This window comes from Elaeis guineensis, chromosome 4 (genome assembly GCF_000442705.2).
Source record: "Elaeis guineensis isolate ETL-2024a chromosome 4, EG11, whole genome shotgun sequence".
NCBI lineage: Eukaryota > Viridiplantae > Streptophyta > Magnoliopsida > Arecales > Arecaceae > Elaeis > Elaeis guineensis.
The window spans coordinates 1,977,545-1,993,417 of record NC_025996.2 but is presented as its reverse complement, the minus strand read 5'-3'; the positions used below and the strand labels follow the sequence as shown (position 1 = coordinate 1,993,417).

Here is a 15,873-nt window from a genome sequence, read left to right as displayed (position 1 = left end):
CTTCGAATCCCTTCCAAACTTCTTCCGGCCGTGGACGACCCTACTCCGAACTTCTTTCGGACTTCATCAATATCCGAGCTTCTCCAACGGCGAGATTTGTACAGTAACCAGACTCCATCCAAGTTTCTACAGCGGTCGACCGCCTTCAGGATTCCAACCGAGCTCCTGCGAGAGCCGAACTTCTACTACAAGCGGTCTACTCCGAACTTCTACTACGAGCGGTCTACTCCGAACTCCTACAACGGACGGTCTACTCCGAACTCCTACAGCGGACGGTCTATCCCGGATATTTGCTGTAAGCAAATTTCATTCGAGTCTCTACTGTAAACAAATTTATTCCGAACTTCTATTACAGGTAGACTTCAGCCGAGCTTCTTCGTAGCCGGATCCCGGACGAGCTTCTACAATGGGACAGAATCCACCGACCAGGTCGCTACCCCGAGCTCCCACAACAACCGATCTTCGATCGAGCGTCTACAATAAGCGACCTCCTTTCAGCCTTCTACAATAACCAAACTTCGTCCGTACTTCCATAGTTGATGGATATCGGACGAGCTTCTATGACGGACGGACTCCGGCAGCTGGATTTCTACAACGATCGATCGCCTCCGGTGTCTGCCAAACCTCCCCAACGCCATCCGAAGTCCACCGTCAGCTGACCCTCCGTCAGATTCTTCACGAAATCGGACTTCTCCGGCAGATAATCTTCAGACGAGCTTCCACATCAGGCAAATCTCAGACGGACTTCTCCAACAATCGGACTCCTACCGGACTTCACCAATAGAAAGTCTCCATCCGAACTTCTACAGCAGATGACTCCCGCTTGTAGCATTAGCGCTTAAGGCATCCGACAACAATAGACTCGTCAGCAATCTCGAAAATATCCGAGCTTCTCCTAGATCGATGGGATAGAAAGCCATTCCGCTCCATCAGATATCCCAACCGAGCTCCAGCCGACAGATCCGAACTCTCTGGCAAGTTGCAACAACGGACACCACTCCACTCTCCGGGCTCTACCATTCTTTGGCAAGTCGCGACAACGGACACCACTCCACTCTCCGTAACAAACTCTACGTGGTCCTGAACGACCCCTAACGCCACTACTCTCCGTAACAAACTCCGCGCGACTCTGAACAGCCCACTACTAGGCGGTTACAGACGTTGCTGTCAATTAGTTACGCTCTCCGTCTATAAAAAGGGACCTCCAGATACGTTCTTCTCTAAGTTCAAAATTCTATCTCAAAACTCTACTAAAATTCTCACTCGAGCACTCCATTTCTGTTGAAGCAGAGTACTGACTTGAGCATCGGAGGGTCTTGTCGGAGCAACCCCAACTTCGGTTTAGACTTCCCTTGCAGGTCCCGACGGCGACCGCGGTAATCTCAAATCCAACAACTCCAGCTTCGACGGAATTATGCACCAACATAAATTATTTAAAATATTTTTATTAATATCAAAACATAAAAAAAATTACAAGGAACCTACCATTCTCTTTTTAAGGAAAAAAGTACCATAATTTTTTTTTCCCCTCTATAAGGAGAGTACAAAAATGCCGGAGGAAGGAAATTCTAACTTTCCCATTTAGATGGTAACTAAAACGCTAAGAGCACGGGGAAGAAGAGAAAAATAATTAATCTCATCAAATTCAAGAAAAAACTAGATGTGAAATATTTATATTTATTCTTTTTATGCATCGCATATATTAAATATTAATTGTTTCTTGCACATATCAAATTCTAGTTATCAAGCAAGGATGGCATGGAACACTTAATGTCGCACTGAACTGCGACCGCAGCGAGTATATCTGGACGTCAGGCGGTCGACAGGCTGTCAGGAACATGCAGCCGCCCGCTAGCGACCGCAGGCCAATGCAATTACTCATGTTTTCCGTTGATATCGGTCTGTGGGTCGGAAGTCCGGATAATTCGGTGTCGTTTCTGGTGGGGTTGGAGAGGATGCGGACACGGAGTGGCCCAGAAAGCCGCTCCTTCGCAAAAGTGGCGCAACGTGATTCGTGAAATCCAGAAGGCTCTATCGAATCAACAACCGATGATCGTCCTCCTTATCTCCTCGATTGGCGATCGCCCGTGTATAAATGCCTCTTTTGCTCCCTAGGCCGTCGCCACTTTCCTGATCGCTCATTCTCGTATTTCCTTGTCGTTCTAGAAGCTTCCTTTCTTCTCTCAGCGTCCATGGCGAAGGATCCTGTCCGAGTTCTCGTCACAGGCGCCGCAGGTATTCGATCCTATCCCCCTTTACCCATGATGATCGGTTTCGATCTCTTCTTGCAGTAAAAGATAGCTTATGAATCGATCTCGGATCTGATCAGAACTACGGCTATGAACTTTCGATTTTGGATCTCCAACGAATCGATCTCCGTGATTTCTTATGATCGTATTTTGTTCGCTTGGTGATCTTGTGAAGGAGAAGCTATTATGCATCTTCTTTTGTGGGACTAGATCAGTTGATTCGATAGAGTTAGGGTTTGCAAAGCTAATATCTGGCAGACGTACATATTTACAACGCTGGCCTTAAAAACCTAGTTTTCTTGACAAAATATAGTAGAAATAGTGGCTTTTTTTGAAGGTTGATTTTTTTTTTTTTGGAAGTAGAACTGATCAAGTTCTTGGCTTGATTTATATTCCGTTGACTTCTGAATAGGAGAAAGTGAAGTTCTTTGTGCACCAGAATTATGATCTTCGCTTGTTATAATTAAACTAAAGGGCCAATTAATATATCATTTTCTCATTAACCCTCCGTGTGGTACGAAGGATGGATGGAGGAGAAAGGATGGATGGAGGAAAGGATAGATGGATTTTTCATTCATCCTCTCATATGATGGGTAGAAATGATTCCCTCCTCTCCTTGGTACAGAAGGAATGAGAGGAATGATGGACAATATTTATATAATATTTTTACTAACTATTCTTTGATTAAAATATTATTATTATCAATTTATAACACTTATTTATATTAAAGAAGTAAATAATATATAAACTTATAATCTTTATAATCTATAATTATATAAATATTATATAAATATTTAATTTAATACATGATTTTATAAATTAATTATCAATGAATTAATTATATAAATAACTAATTAATTTATACTATATTTTAAATAGTTAATTAATATTATACAAATAGTTAATTAAAACAAGTAAATATAAATAGGAAAATAGAAGATAAGCTAATTATTTATTTATAATTTTAAAAATTATATACTAAAATTAAAATAATGACTAATAAAATTTAATAGTATATGATTAATAATATATATATATATATATAACATGAATGAAAAAGTGAAGGAGTATTATAGTTTCATCAAGAAAAATAATGGGGGATAATTTTGTCAATGCAAAAGTTCATCTTGCAATTCGCCATCGATCTTTCCTTCATCCTTCCAATTTAGGAGGATGCAAATTGGTGGATCAAGGTAGATGGGCAATTTCTCCTTTTTTATCCATTCTTCCTATAGTTTTTTGAACCAAATGGTAGATGGAAGCCATCCGTCCTTTCAATTTCATCTATCCATCCTCTCATGACCTCAACCAAACATAGGATAAATGCCCTAGCTTGTGGTTTAGTCACATATAGTATGCACTTTGGTTGTGATATTTGGATGTACGCATTCTTGCATGGAGAAATTTGTACACGAAAAGCTCTTGCTGTCCGAGATTGTTTTGTTCGACACTTTTTTTTTCTAGGAATATTGTGTGCTGGTGTAGTTGCTAATATAGAATGCTTATATTTGTTTCATTCCCTGGAAGTCTTAGATATATCCTTAACTACTTTTAACTACTTTGCCATAATACACTGCAAGGATGACATTATACTTCATATGGGGCATGAGCATAAGGAAGAGGGAGGTGAGGGTTGGTGGTGGGGATAGCATATTTTTATCTTGCTGCAAAGCTATAGTTTTTCTTTGTTTTTTTTCCTTTTCTTGTATGAATGTCTGCTTGATTTCTACCAGTTCCTATTGTCAGTTCATTAACCTCTCAAAAGTTCTTTCAGCCTTTTTTCTCTCCTCAACCCCAAATAATTTTGATGTAAAGCCATTTTCCTAGCTGACTTTTTAGGTAATGAGTAGTTTCCCTTATATTGACCATATGAAAAGTTCGATTTTGTCTCTTTGGGTACCATGTAGAAGTCTTGTAAATTGCCATGACTGCCAACTACTTCATTATGGTGTCAAAACCATCCTTGCTGCTTCACGACTACTCCTTTTGTTGATCTGGACTTTTGCAACCAAAATGAATCAGTGATGACCATCATACTCTGAATAGTTGAGCTTCAAGCCCATAATGAATAATAGATGGATATGCTGCATATATATTACAGCTGAATGAAAACTATTTGCTGCTTCCTGCCATGTGCAGTGTCCTTTTGTAAGCTGTAATATGATATTAAAAAAATAAAATAAAATCCTTCAAAGAGGAAGTTTCTGTTTCGTAATCAAAAGCCATTGTAAGGCTATGCTTTTCTAGCAAAAATTTGGTTTGAGACGCCTGCTCCTTCCCAATTTCATCTTATTGGACATTTTCATTTTCTTCTTGATCTTTAGTGATTCAACTCTTTTCCTCTCTTTTTTTGAGAAGGATAGGTAGAGCTCAACCCAATTCCAAAGGCAGCAATGTAACATTTTGACTTATGTTATATTTTCAGGGCAAATTGGATATGCACTGGTACCTATGATTGCTCGGGGAGTAATGCTAGGTCCGGATCAGCCTGTTATCTTGCACATGCTTGATATTCCACCTGCTGCAGAGTCTCTTAATGGGGTTAAAATGGAGTTGATTGATGCAGCATTTCCTCTTCTTAAAGGTATTGTTTCTTTTTCTGTGTTATGCACTGTTTGGTCTGTATACAGTTAGTCTAGTGTTGCTTCATTTTTAACCTTCTAATCCTGATGCTTACTCTTACAAAATGCCTCCAATGATTATTCAGGAGTTGTTGCTACAACTGATGTTGTTGAGGCCTGTACTGGTGTCAACATAGCAGTCATGGTTGGTGGGTTCCCGCGGAAAGAGGGAATGGAAAGAAAAGATGTGATGTCAAAAAATGTTTCAATCTATAAAGGTCAAGCCTCTGCACTCGAAAAGTATGCAGCTGCAAACTGTAAGGTGTGAAACATCACAGATGCACATGCTATCTATTTATTCATCTCTTTTCTGTAAATGTGTAGATCGTTAATATTATTTAAAAATGGCAGCACAGCACAATTTAGTTCAGAGAACTTGCATATAGTTCTTACTGTTTCAGTGTGGATTGCTTATATATTTATGACATGTGCCTGCATGATTCTGACCTTTTCCAAAATTTACAATTTTGTCCTGCAGGTGCTCGTTGTGGCTAATCCTGCAAATACCAATGCTCTGATTTTGAAAGAGTTCGCTCCATCCATCCCTGGGAAAAATATAACTTGCTTGACACGGCTAGATCACAACAGGGCACTGGGCCAGATTGCTGAGAGATTAAACATTCAAGTCAGTGATGTTAAGAATGTAATCATCTGGGGAAATCATTCTTCCACTCAGTATCCTGATGTAAACCATGCAACTGTCAAAACACCAGCTGGTGAAAAGCCTGCCCGTGAACTTGTTGCTGATGATGATTGGTAAGAGTCTGCACAGAGATGTACTTTTATGCTTGCAATGTTCCTGAAATCCATCATGAGCATTCTAGGTTTTGTAACTAAAACATGTGTACTGCTATCTGATTATTATAGGCTGAAGGGAGAATTTATCACAACTGTTCAACAACGTGGTGCTGCAATCATTAAAGCAAGGAAGCTCTCAAGTGCATTATCTGCAGCTAGTGCTGCTTGTGATCACATACGTGATTGGGTCCTTGGGACACCTGAGGTTGTATTTTGTTCCTGTCTTTTATCTGATTCAGTTGGCTTGTTTGTTATGAAGCTCACTAGGTATTTCATTCCACTATCTCAGGGAACATGGGTTTCCATGGGAGTGTATTCTGATGGTTCATACAATGTACCAGCTGGGCTTATTTATTCATTTCCTGTGACATGTCGTGATGGCGAGTGGACTATTGTTCAAGGTATGTATCTTGCTTGGGAAACTTCAGTATCTTGTATGCTTATATTCACTCGGCTGAATCTTTATGGAATCCATAACACATTGATTATTTGAGCCCAAGATGTATTATAAACTAACAGAGTAGTCCAAATATCATCTGGTACAGTCTTTGTTTAAAGTCATGCTTCTTCTTATATGTATGAAGAAGCCATGTAGATTTTGAAAGGAGTGATCCACCTATCACATCAAAGAGATGAAGAGGATTGGAGCTTAATACTTGGGAAAGTTTTAGGTCTATTCTGTGCTAGTCTTTCACCTTTAAAGGTGGTTGGAGGTGCAAATCTGGTGGAAGTTCTTCTTTGTTATAGCTAGTTATGCTAACCTGGTAGGGCTTCTACTTCTCCCTAGTTGCGTCATGCATCCATAACCAATAGTTTATCATATTTTTCAAAGTAGTTGCCTTCAATAGTGCTGTAGTTAAATTTCCCTGGTTCACAACTTCACATAGAAAATATACGTGTGCAGGCTGTAGTGCAATGTCATTCTGCTAAATAATACTCGTTACAGGATGAATTAAGCTGAAGGCACTTTTTGCATTGATGATTCCCTTGAAGGTGGATTCTTGACATTTTTGATGTTGCATAGGTGAGATAGGATTTGTTTAAGACCATTGCAAGCTAAGAGAGGCTGGAGTTGTTTGGTGCATGTTTTGGGTTTTGGCAGAGGCTGTTTCAATTGGAATTGGTTTAAAGTTTTGAGGTTTTATTGGGTTCAGTTAATATCTTTTGGAATTGACTAGTTTCAGTGGTTTTGGTTGACTTCAACACATACAAAGCCTTGAGTCTTGTTTATGGGTATTTGCTTTAATTATTTTAAGTTTGCAGCAGGATATTGCTTGCAAGTGATAGATTGAACAGGCGAGATCAAATTTGGATTTTTTTTTTAATGTTTTAAAATGCAAAGGGACCTTACTATTCAATTCAAAAATATTTGAGAGAAACTTGATTTTGCGATATGCTTAATTTGCTTTCCTTCCATAAATTTCACAATTAATTTTATAAAATTATGAAAAGTGGGTTTGATTGTTATCCTATTAATTAAAAGTTCCCTGATAGTGAATTTGTTAGATGTTTTTTTTAAGATGCATGGAAGCATCTTATAAATAAAACCCACAAATTTGAGGAACAAAAATTTTAGCAAAAAAGGGTGAAAAATGTTTTTTATTCTTTAACCTATGAACAACAGTTTTTGTTGTTAAATTTCATCACGACTATATGTATTATTTGTATGAGAAATCTGGATCTACTTATGCTTCAATAATTTTGTTAATCATTCTTTTGGTATTTGTGACCATAGTGATTGGTGATTTTATTGGAATATAGTCATTTTTTGATATTTCAGTTATTCACATTTGTTACTTTCATTGCCATGGAATTTATTTATGCATGAACCTCACCTTACAAACCTCTAGTAACTCCTTTGAACAAAAGTTTTCTGCGTTCATCCCCTAATGGTTGGAGCACTAGGCATTTTTGACATGCTTGCAACTCAAAAGAGGAGATGAACTTGATATCAAGTGTATTTCCATGTAACATGACTGCACTGTTAAAACTCCCTCACAAAGTAAAAACCACATAGGCTTTGAAGGGAAAGACAAAGATATATAATAATGATTTGTTCTTACCTTATGCTGTAATAAAACCCACAATTTTCTGCTTTCCTACTTTCACTGAATCTAACCACCTAATTCTCTTAGTAGACAAAGGCTTCATGGTAAAGGCTGAACCTACCAACTTTAATAGGAAACAAAAACCAATTGAAGAAATCTCAACTAATATGTTGTAATGATCCAGAAGCTCACCTAAAAAGGCCTGATTGAAGTTGTTAAGTAGGGTCATTAGCCTTGCTTGAGTACCCAATGCACACTAAATGTGCGACTAAATGCATGCATAGGTCTACCACTCTCCATTTAAGCTAAAGCAGGCTCATCAAGGGAAGGGTCCAATTATAAACAGTCGAACCGCCTTGTGATTAGTCCAAAAGCACTGTGGGCTGTGTTAGTTCTGAAACCATTTATGACGACCCACAACCTCATCCAAAAAGGCTGGCTAAAAATATTTTAATTTGGGTCCTTTGCTTTATCCAAGACCTAGCCGACACCCCCGAGTGGGAATAAATGCATGCCTGAATAGGTCCTCTCATATATAATACTATTCCTGTTCCTACTCTTCCTCTCTGGTCATGGCAGTTAAGACTTAGGCTTCTTGCATTTTTTGACAAGTCATGTTTGGGTCCATACATCACTATTGTATTTCCTTGAAAATGTTTATCTATGAATCATCTTTCTTTTCCCCATTTGAGATGCCCAATGAATCTGTAATTTGAAATACCATAGCTTGAAAATGTTTTACCTGGAGCAACATTTGCCTTGGATACTTGCAACCATGACTAACCTATGTCCCGATCATTTGGTTTGAGCTTTGAGAATCCTTGTTCACCCAGCATTCCTACTTATGGCTATACCTCTTATCGAGCTTTTCTATATCCCTATGACAATATGTTAGCTCAGGTCTTCCCTTCTAATTATTATATCTTTTGACAACTAATAAAGCCCCTCAGCCCATCTTAGGCTTGCCCATACCATCATAACCAATTCTCCATCACTTAACTTGCTATTTGGATAACTCATACAACTCTTTGAGTATACTTATTCCTCTGTTTTTGTACATTCTCCCACATATATGTCAGGTCCTCATTTTTGCTGCGTTAACTTGTTTTCTGGAGCCTCTTTATTGCCCAATATTCTAAACCATACGATACTGAAAGGTCCTGTTGTCATTCTATATTTTTTTCTTAGGTGTTTTAATTACATAATAGCCCTAAAGAACTTCTCCCCTTCATCCAACCAGCTATAGTTTTGCCGCGTACGTTTAGATCTTTTCCCATTATTTTGTATAATAAATTCTGATGTGGAAACTGGGATCCCGTGTCTGTCAATCTTAAGTGGGTTCTCATCTTCATCTCTATTTCTACATAACTGCACTTCCAATGCCATTAAGCTGACCTTAATTAACTAGTGCTGATTTATAGTTCTCCTATTTTTGGCTTACTTGAATTTCATAATTCTTTTGGGAAACCAATTGGATTATATGATTTCTTTGCAAATTCTATGTTGTAAAGTATCCACTATTCTAAGCTCATCTCTTCGTTCCTTCCAAATTGTAGATGTGCAATTCATAAATCTTCTCTGATTTTTTATCCTAAACGATCTTATCGAGGAAATCCAATGGGCTTGCAAGCAAAGTTCACATTCTTGGTACTAGATCCTATAGCGGTACCATCTTGTTATAATGTTAGTACGCTCAGTGCAGGGTTGAATCTGGCATGCCGACATTTGGTACACCCTTCATATTGAGCATCAGTTTGGTACCAGTTCAGTGCAGTATTCCCCCCACCCCCCCCCCCCCGTTGGATGTACACGTTAGTATTGCAAACCTTTCCTCATATTGACTTATGTAATGCTTGACTTGAGCCATTTGACATACAGTCCATAACTGTTGATATCTAGAGATTTGCTTTTTCCTTGTTGGGTTGATCCCTTGGTTGATTTTGTCCAAAACAAATATAAAGTTCTGTTTTGTAATTTTAAGGCATTCTTATCCTTCCCGCATCATCGTACATGGGCTGGAAAGGTGAACTTAAACTGAGTTTCACAGTTGTAAAACAAAGATTGCCAGTCTGTGTTGCAACAGTCATGATCATCATGAAGTGATGGACGTTGTTTTTAGTGTCTTAATCAAGATTTTAACTACCTAGATCTCAGCCATCCCGGAAGGTATCCGATGTTGAGATGGATCAAGATGTCAGTTTATCTTGGAAAAGACAGATAATTCAGAAATAAGAAAAAATAGGAAAGAATTCTGGTATCTCAACCAGTATTATGGGAACTGAGATGTTGAAGGTCCTGATTAATAGAATAGACTTGCAATGATTTCCATATTAAGACAGTGATTTGAACATGTAATAATAAAATATTATTTTAAGATTCTAAAAGGCATATCAGGAAATCTCAGCAATATCTTGATAATATATCAGCGGATATTTCAGTGACTATCTGATACTGATCCAGACTGCATCTCAGCCTGACTATCCTGAATGAAAACCTTGTTTGTAATTGGATGTTGTTGCACTCACAGAAAGCAGTCAATCAGCCTATGATAGTGGCAGTAGTTTTATAACCGATGCATTATGGTGCTGGCTTATGTCTGGAATCCAGCATGCTTACACATAATTTGGTATCATCTGCATTCTACAGATTGGTTGAATAAAATTTTCCTAGATAATATCATCGATCATATTTAACTATTTTCAAGAATCGATCTATCCAATTTAGGTAGTTCCCAGAATCGAGCTGCTTCTCTAAGTAGTTTATTTAGATTAGTACATATTCTGTTAATACAACTAGTCATCTTGTTCTGCATGGTTTTATGCCACAAAACTTTCTGAATAATCAACTGATATGTAGTGCAAAGTAAAGAAGCAAAGTGACTGACCTTCAATGTCTGCCTTGATGCTATCAGGGCTTCCAATTGATGAGTTCTCAAGAAAGAAAATGGATGCGACTGCCGAGGAGCTGACGGAGGAGAAGGCATTGGCATATTCATGCCTCTCTTGAACGTCTCCCTTGTTGGGTACACCTGGAGTGATTAGAGGCCCTACGGTTACTGCATACTGAGAAGTAACTCCAGATTTTGAATAAATAAACTTTGGTTCTGCAGAAACAATTGTTGCAGAAGTTGCCTCTATTGATCTATGTATGATGTTTCCTTTCTTTTTTGCTCTTACATAAGACCTCGTTGGTTGTATAGACCGTGTTGCCACTGTGGTATGCTTTAACCCATTTATGGTAATTTATGCGGAGACGGTAACTTTTATCAGGATGTGTACTATTTATTCATGAGAAGTGTTGCAGATGTAGCTTCGTTGGGCATGATTATTTTGTTTTGTCGTTTTGGTCATATTGCGGACACAATCTTCTTCTTTATGTCAAAATCAAAACATGCAAATCAGAAGGAAATTTGATGCGAAAAAAAAAAAGAATTCCAGTATGATTCAAACTTCAGGTAGGATTAGCGCCAAGCACAAGGCTGTTGTGGTTGGGAGAATTCTAGGATTTCATTTCATGTGTTAATGTCCCCGTTCACCATATATTGTTATTGTAGCATGCACTGATCTAGATTGTTTCCTCGTTGCTGGCTCATGATATTACGAAGACGAGCAAGGACAATCAGATTTGTGATGTCACACGTATGGTATATGCATCAAATCGCATGCGACAAATTAACCAGTCTATAAACATGTACGGTAATGGTAACTATACTTACGTCGTCACTTGATGAAGAGATTCTCATGGCGCTAAAGAATGAAAGGTGATAACAAAATAGGTTGATGGCTGTTGTTCCTATTGGAAACGAAATGTGAGTGATTCGATGGATCTGAATTCTTATATATCGATTCACGTGGTATTTTATCTTGGAGATCAATGGCAAAAATAGCGGTGCCCCTTTGAATAAGAGTTAAAAATCAGTTGATAGGACATGGAAAGCCATGACAAGGAAATTTGGCGGAAGAATTGATTATATATTATACAAACCAATACTCTTGGCAATTAGCTGACTTCAAAATTAGAAGAATCCATTAAAAAAAAAGAAAAAAAGTAGTCACTTCATCACTACTATTTGGCCGACAGAATTTTGTCGCCAGGTTCCGTGTCGAACGGGACCTTTTTGTATGGTTGGACTTTAGAAATAAATTTTTTATTTGATTGCCATCAGAGTGCCGTGTTGGTAGCTAGGACTCGAAAGTAGCACAAAAACAACAGAAGAAAGGTTCTGTACGCCGTTTATCGATATCCAATCTCAAACTTGTTGGCCATGTGGTGCTGGATATTCATCAATCATCACATCCTTGCTGTCTGAAATATAGATCAAGTCAGGCAGAAAATTGCTGCAATCTACTTATCCAGAACTGTATCAAATCATTTTTCATGCTAGCTAGCAACAACTTGGCCCAGATCTCTCCAAATTGTTTCCTTGCCCATTCTTCAACTTGCCACTGGGTCCATCTCTGGTGCGCATGATATGACCACCCACGCGGCAGTACAAACGGATGGATTCCATGGACACGCTGAGAAATTCTTTGCGTATCACAGGCAGTGTAGTACCATGTTCACCGTCTCTGCAGTGATTGATTCATACGTAGAACCGCAATATGATATATAAAAAAAAAAAAATTTTTTTTCATCAATTTTGTACGAAAAACAATCACCATAAATGATGCGTGCAATTCTGCACCATCCAATATTTTTCCACGCTTTGCCAGCATCCAGACTGTATTTTGGCTGTTTATAATGGTTCAGATATAGATATTTCAACCATCACATGCAAGCCAGGACGCAGCCAAGATGCTGAGACGTCTATCGTTCAAACATTATATACAAGCCTCCCCAAGAAAAACCCATTACATACAGCCAAGACACAGAGACATCTACAGTTGAAACATAGAGGGAATTACTGTACTAGCTTTTTTATTTTCTCAAAAGAAAAAAGACATGATTTTTGACAATGAGGTCGATGGTTGTAATCAGGGAAAAAAAATCCTCTTAGCTATGTGAATAATTGGAGTTCCCTTCGGTGCTTTAGAGAATATTATAACCATAATTTTTATGAGAGTCCACTTGTAGCCAAGGTAGGAAAGCTAATGCCTCAATTGAGAGCCTGTTTGTACGAATGAATCGAAAATTTCATTGGGTTCATGGATTGAGCTAGTAAAATCAGTAGATAATAGACTTATAGTTACAGACCAAACGAGAACATACCCATAACTATTTAAGATTGATTTTGGAGTGATACAGGTCTGACCAAACTTTGGACTTTAGTTGGTTCATTTGAACATTTTGATCTTTTCTAATTATTTTAAAGTGTGATAGCTATATAGTATAATCACTTACTTTGTACTTTATCTTTCTGATACAGTAAAATCTCTTTCTATTTTCGACTGTGGATATAGACCAAAGATCGAATCATGTAAATCATCATGTTTTATTTTTCATGTATGAGTACTTAATATTATTTGATATTTCATACTAATTAACAAGCAATCTTGCAACATATCACATACGACATGTAGATAAGATATTGTCTCAAATGCAACCCCAAATCTTTGAATGTCATTTGGGGCAAATTGTAGATGACTATGTCATACCAATATTTTCAACTTATCATCAATTGGCTGATATATTCATCAAATCTTATTTTTAATTTTTAAAAGATAAGTTGGGCATTCTTGATTTCCCAACTCCAACTTGAGAGGGAGAATTGGAGCATGACTTGTTAGAATAGATGCCATATTTGCCACATAATCCCCATTAATTATGTAAATATTTGCGGGATCACATACCATCGTTACCGGTCAACCCTATGGGATCACATGCCATATACTCCTTGCCAATCATGGAATCATTTAAGATCACATATCACCTAAACCATCAAACTTATAGGATGGCATACTATATATTTCCATTAATCATGAGATCATGCGGGTATGACATACCATATACATTCACATCAAACATGGGATCATGTTACTTTGGAATCTATATATCACATATTATGATGCGAGTAAGATTATTACATTCCCATATAATTCTCAACAGTTATATCATGGGAAAGTTTTGAGCTTAATAAAGCAGGAAAAGGAAAGCTTGCATCCTAATTCTTATAGTCTATGTACTTAGCAAAAATAAGAAAATCTCACAATCATTGTCACATTCTAGAGGTAAAAGTGGACCTAATATTATCTATCTGGTCAATTTTTATTTTCAAATTTATCCGAATATAGATAGAAAATTATGCATTGAATTAATATTCGTATCTATATTCATATTCGTCAAAAAAAAGTAAATATTGTTAGGATATATTATCCAACTTCATCATCATCTGGATACGTGGCAGCAGATTATTATCTGAGTTAATAATTCTCTCATGATTATATTAGCCTATGACCGATCTGCCTCATCAGTACTATTTGTTAGTCAGCTTAATCCAGAACTACTGATAGGCAAACGCTCATCTCAGTTTGTGTCCGATCCGCATCAACTTATTTTGATACTCAACCGACATGATTATTAACACTAAAAGCATGATGCCCAATTCAGATAGTCATCGATGTGCTATTAGAGCTACAGACGGTTATCCGGCAACTGTCATCCAGCAGCAATAACTGTTTTCTAGCTATATTCTAGTTCATCGTCATGTAGACAATCACCTCATGATCTCTACACAGCTGGTCATTCTGTTATAACAGATCTCTAACAGCCTAACAGATCTCTAACGATCTAACAAACTTTTCTTAAGATCTAAGCGAGTTCAGAATACTCTCCGAGAGGTAAGTCTAAACTCACAGAGATAAAATTTTGCTAAATTTTTCATTGAAAAAAATTAGAGTTTTCTCCACTTCATTCCACTTTCAAACTCATACTTTTTTACTTTCTACTTCTTCATTTTCACTACCTGTTCTCAAGGCTCCGACTAACTTAAGCATCAAAGGATCCTAAATCAGAGGATACCCTATGGTTTTAAGGCTTCTTTGATAGGTTTATTTGCAGTCTATATTGGCTCAGCTTAGCCCTCAACTCTCCAGCTCGATTCATTATCGACCTCAGCATCTATCCTCCGGAGCTTTGCAACAATAGATTGACGCTAGAGGGAGGGCATTCTAAAAATTTTTGATGAAAAATGGTGAACAAAAAAGTACCAAATCATCCTCTACCTACCTCATCTTCTCCTTAAGACGCTCAAAAAGTTATCCAACCATCAGTTACTGTTGATCCACAGTAATTTAGTCTCCTGATCTAGTAGGTTCAAGCCCTTACTATAATGGTACAACAGCTCCAGCATATCACTGAGCAGCAACAAAAAGCAACCCCCTAAGTAGTCCAATCACATCATTCCCAACAATCAACTCTGCAAGATCTTCCTTATAATCATGCTCTAGATCTCACAGATCAGTTTGGGGGGTAGAATTATCTGTTCCAAGCAGGAAGATGGGTGTAGAAGAAGGTCTTGGGCAAAAGATCCAAGATCTTAGAAAAAAATAATAAAAATTCAAATCAAAAGCTCACAGATTGGAGGGATTTCAGCCTATGATCTCCCTTTTCTCAGCAGATTCTTGATAAAATGATTCCTCTTCGATTCAAGATACCTGTTGTGGAGTCATTCAACAAATCCACTGATCCTTTGGATCACTTGAAAGGTTTTGGAGCCATTATGAGGCTGCAAAGGGCATCGATGGTCTACTCTGCATGACTTCTCAATCACTCTAAAAAAATCCACAAAAATCTAATTTTCTGACTTTCAACCAGTATCTATTTCTTTCTTTGAATAGTTAGCCAAACTATTCATCACATATTTTGACAATAATAGAGTTCACTTGAAAAATACTAACAGTCTTTTTATTGTGAAGCAGCAACAAGGTGAATCTTTGCGAGACTATGTGACACGCTTCAACGTCGCCACACTCAACTCACAGATTAGTTTGGAGGGCAGAATTATCTATTCCAAGCAGGAAGATGGGTGTAGAAGAAGGTCTTGGGCAAAAGATCCAAGATCTTAAAAAAAAACTAATGAAAATTCAAATCAAAAGCTCACAGATTGAAAAATTTCAGCCTACGATCTTCCTTTTCCCAGCAGATTCTTGATGAAACGATTCTTTTTTGATTCAAGATACATGTTGTGGAGTCATTCAACAGATCCACTAATCCTTTGGA

The 15,873-nt window shown here is 37.6% G+C and overlaps 1 protein-coding gene across 1 annotated transcript; it reads left to right on the top strand.

Annotated features, from left to right (window-relative positions):
• The first annotated feature begins 1,952 nt into the window (after nt 1-1,952).
• On the top strand, nt 1,953-10,984 carry LOC105044322 (malate dehydrogenase). The gene is made up of 7 exons (XM_010922176.4): nt 1,953-2,235; nt 4,675-4,833; nt 4,957-5,132; nt 5,349-5,626; nt 5,738-5,873; nt 5,958-6,069; nt 10,628-10,984. Exons 1-7 carry the CDS (start codon nt 2,193-2,195, stop codon nt 10,720-10,722), a joined length of 999 nt encoding a protein of 332 aa, XP_010920478.1. The 5' UTR covers nt 1,953-2,192; the 3' UTR covers nt 10,723-10,984.
• The last annotated feature ends 4,889 nt before the right edge of the window (nt 10,985-15,873 follow it).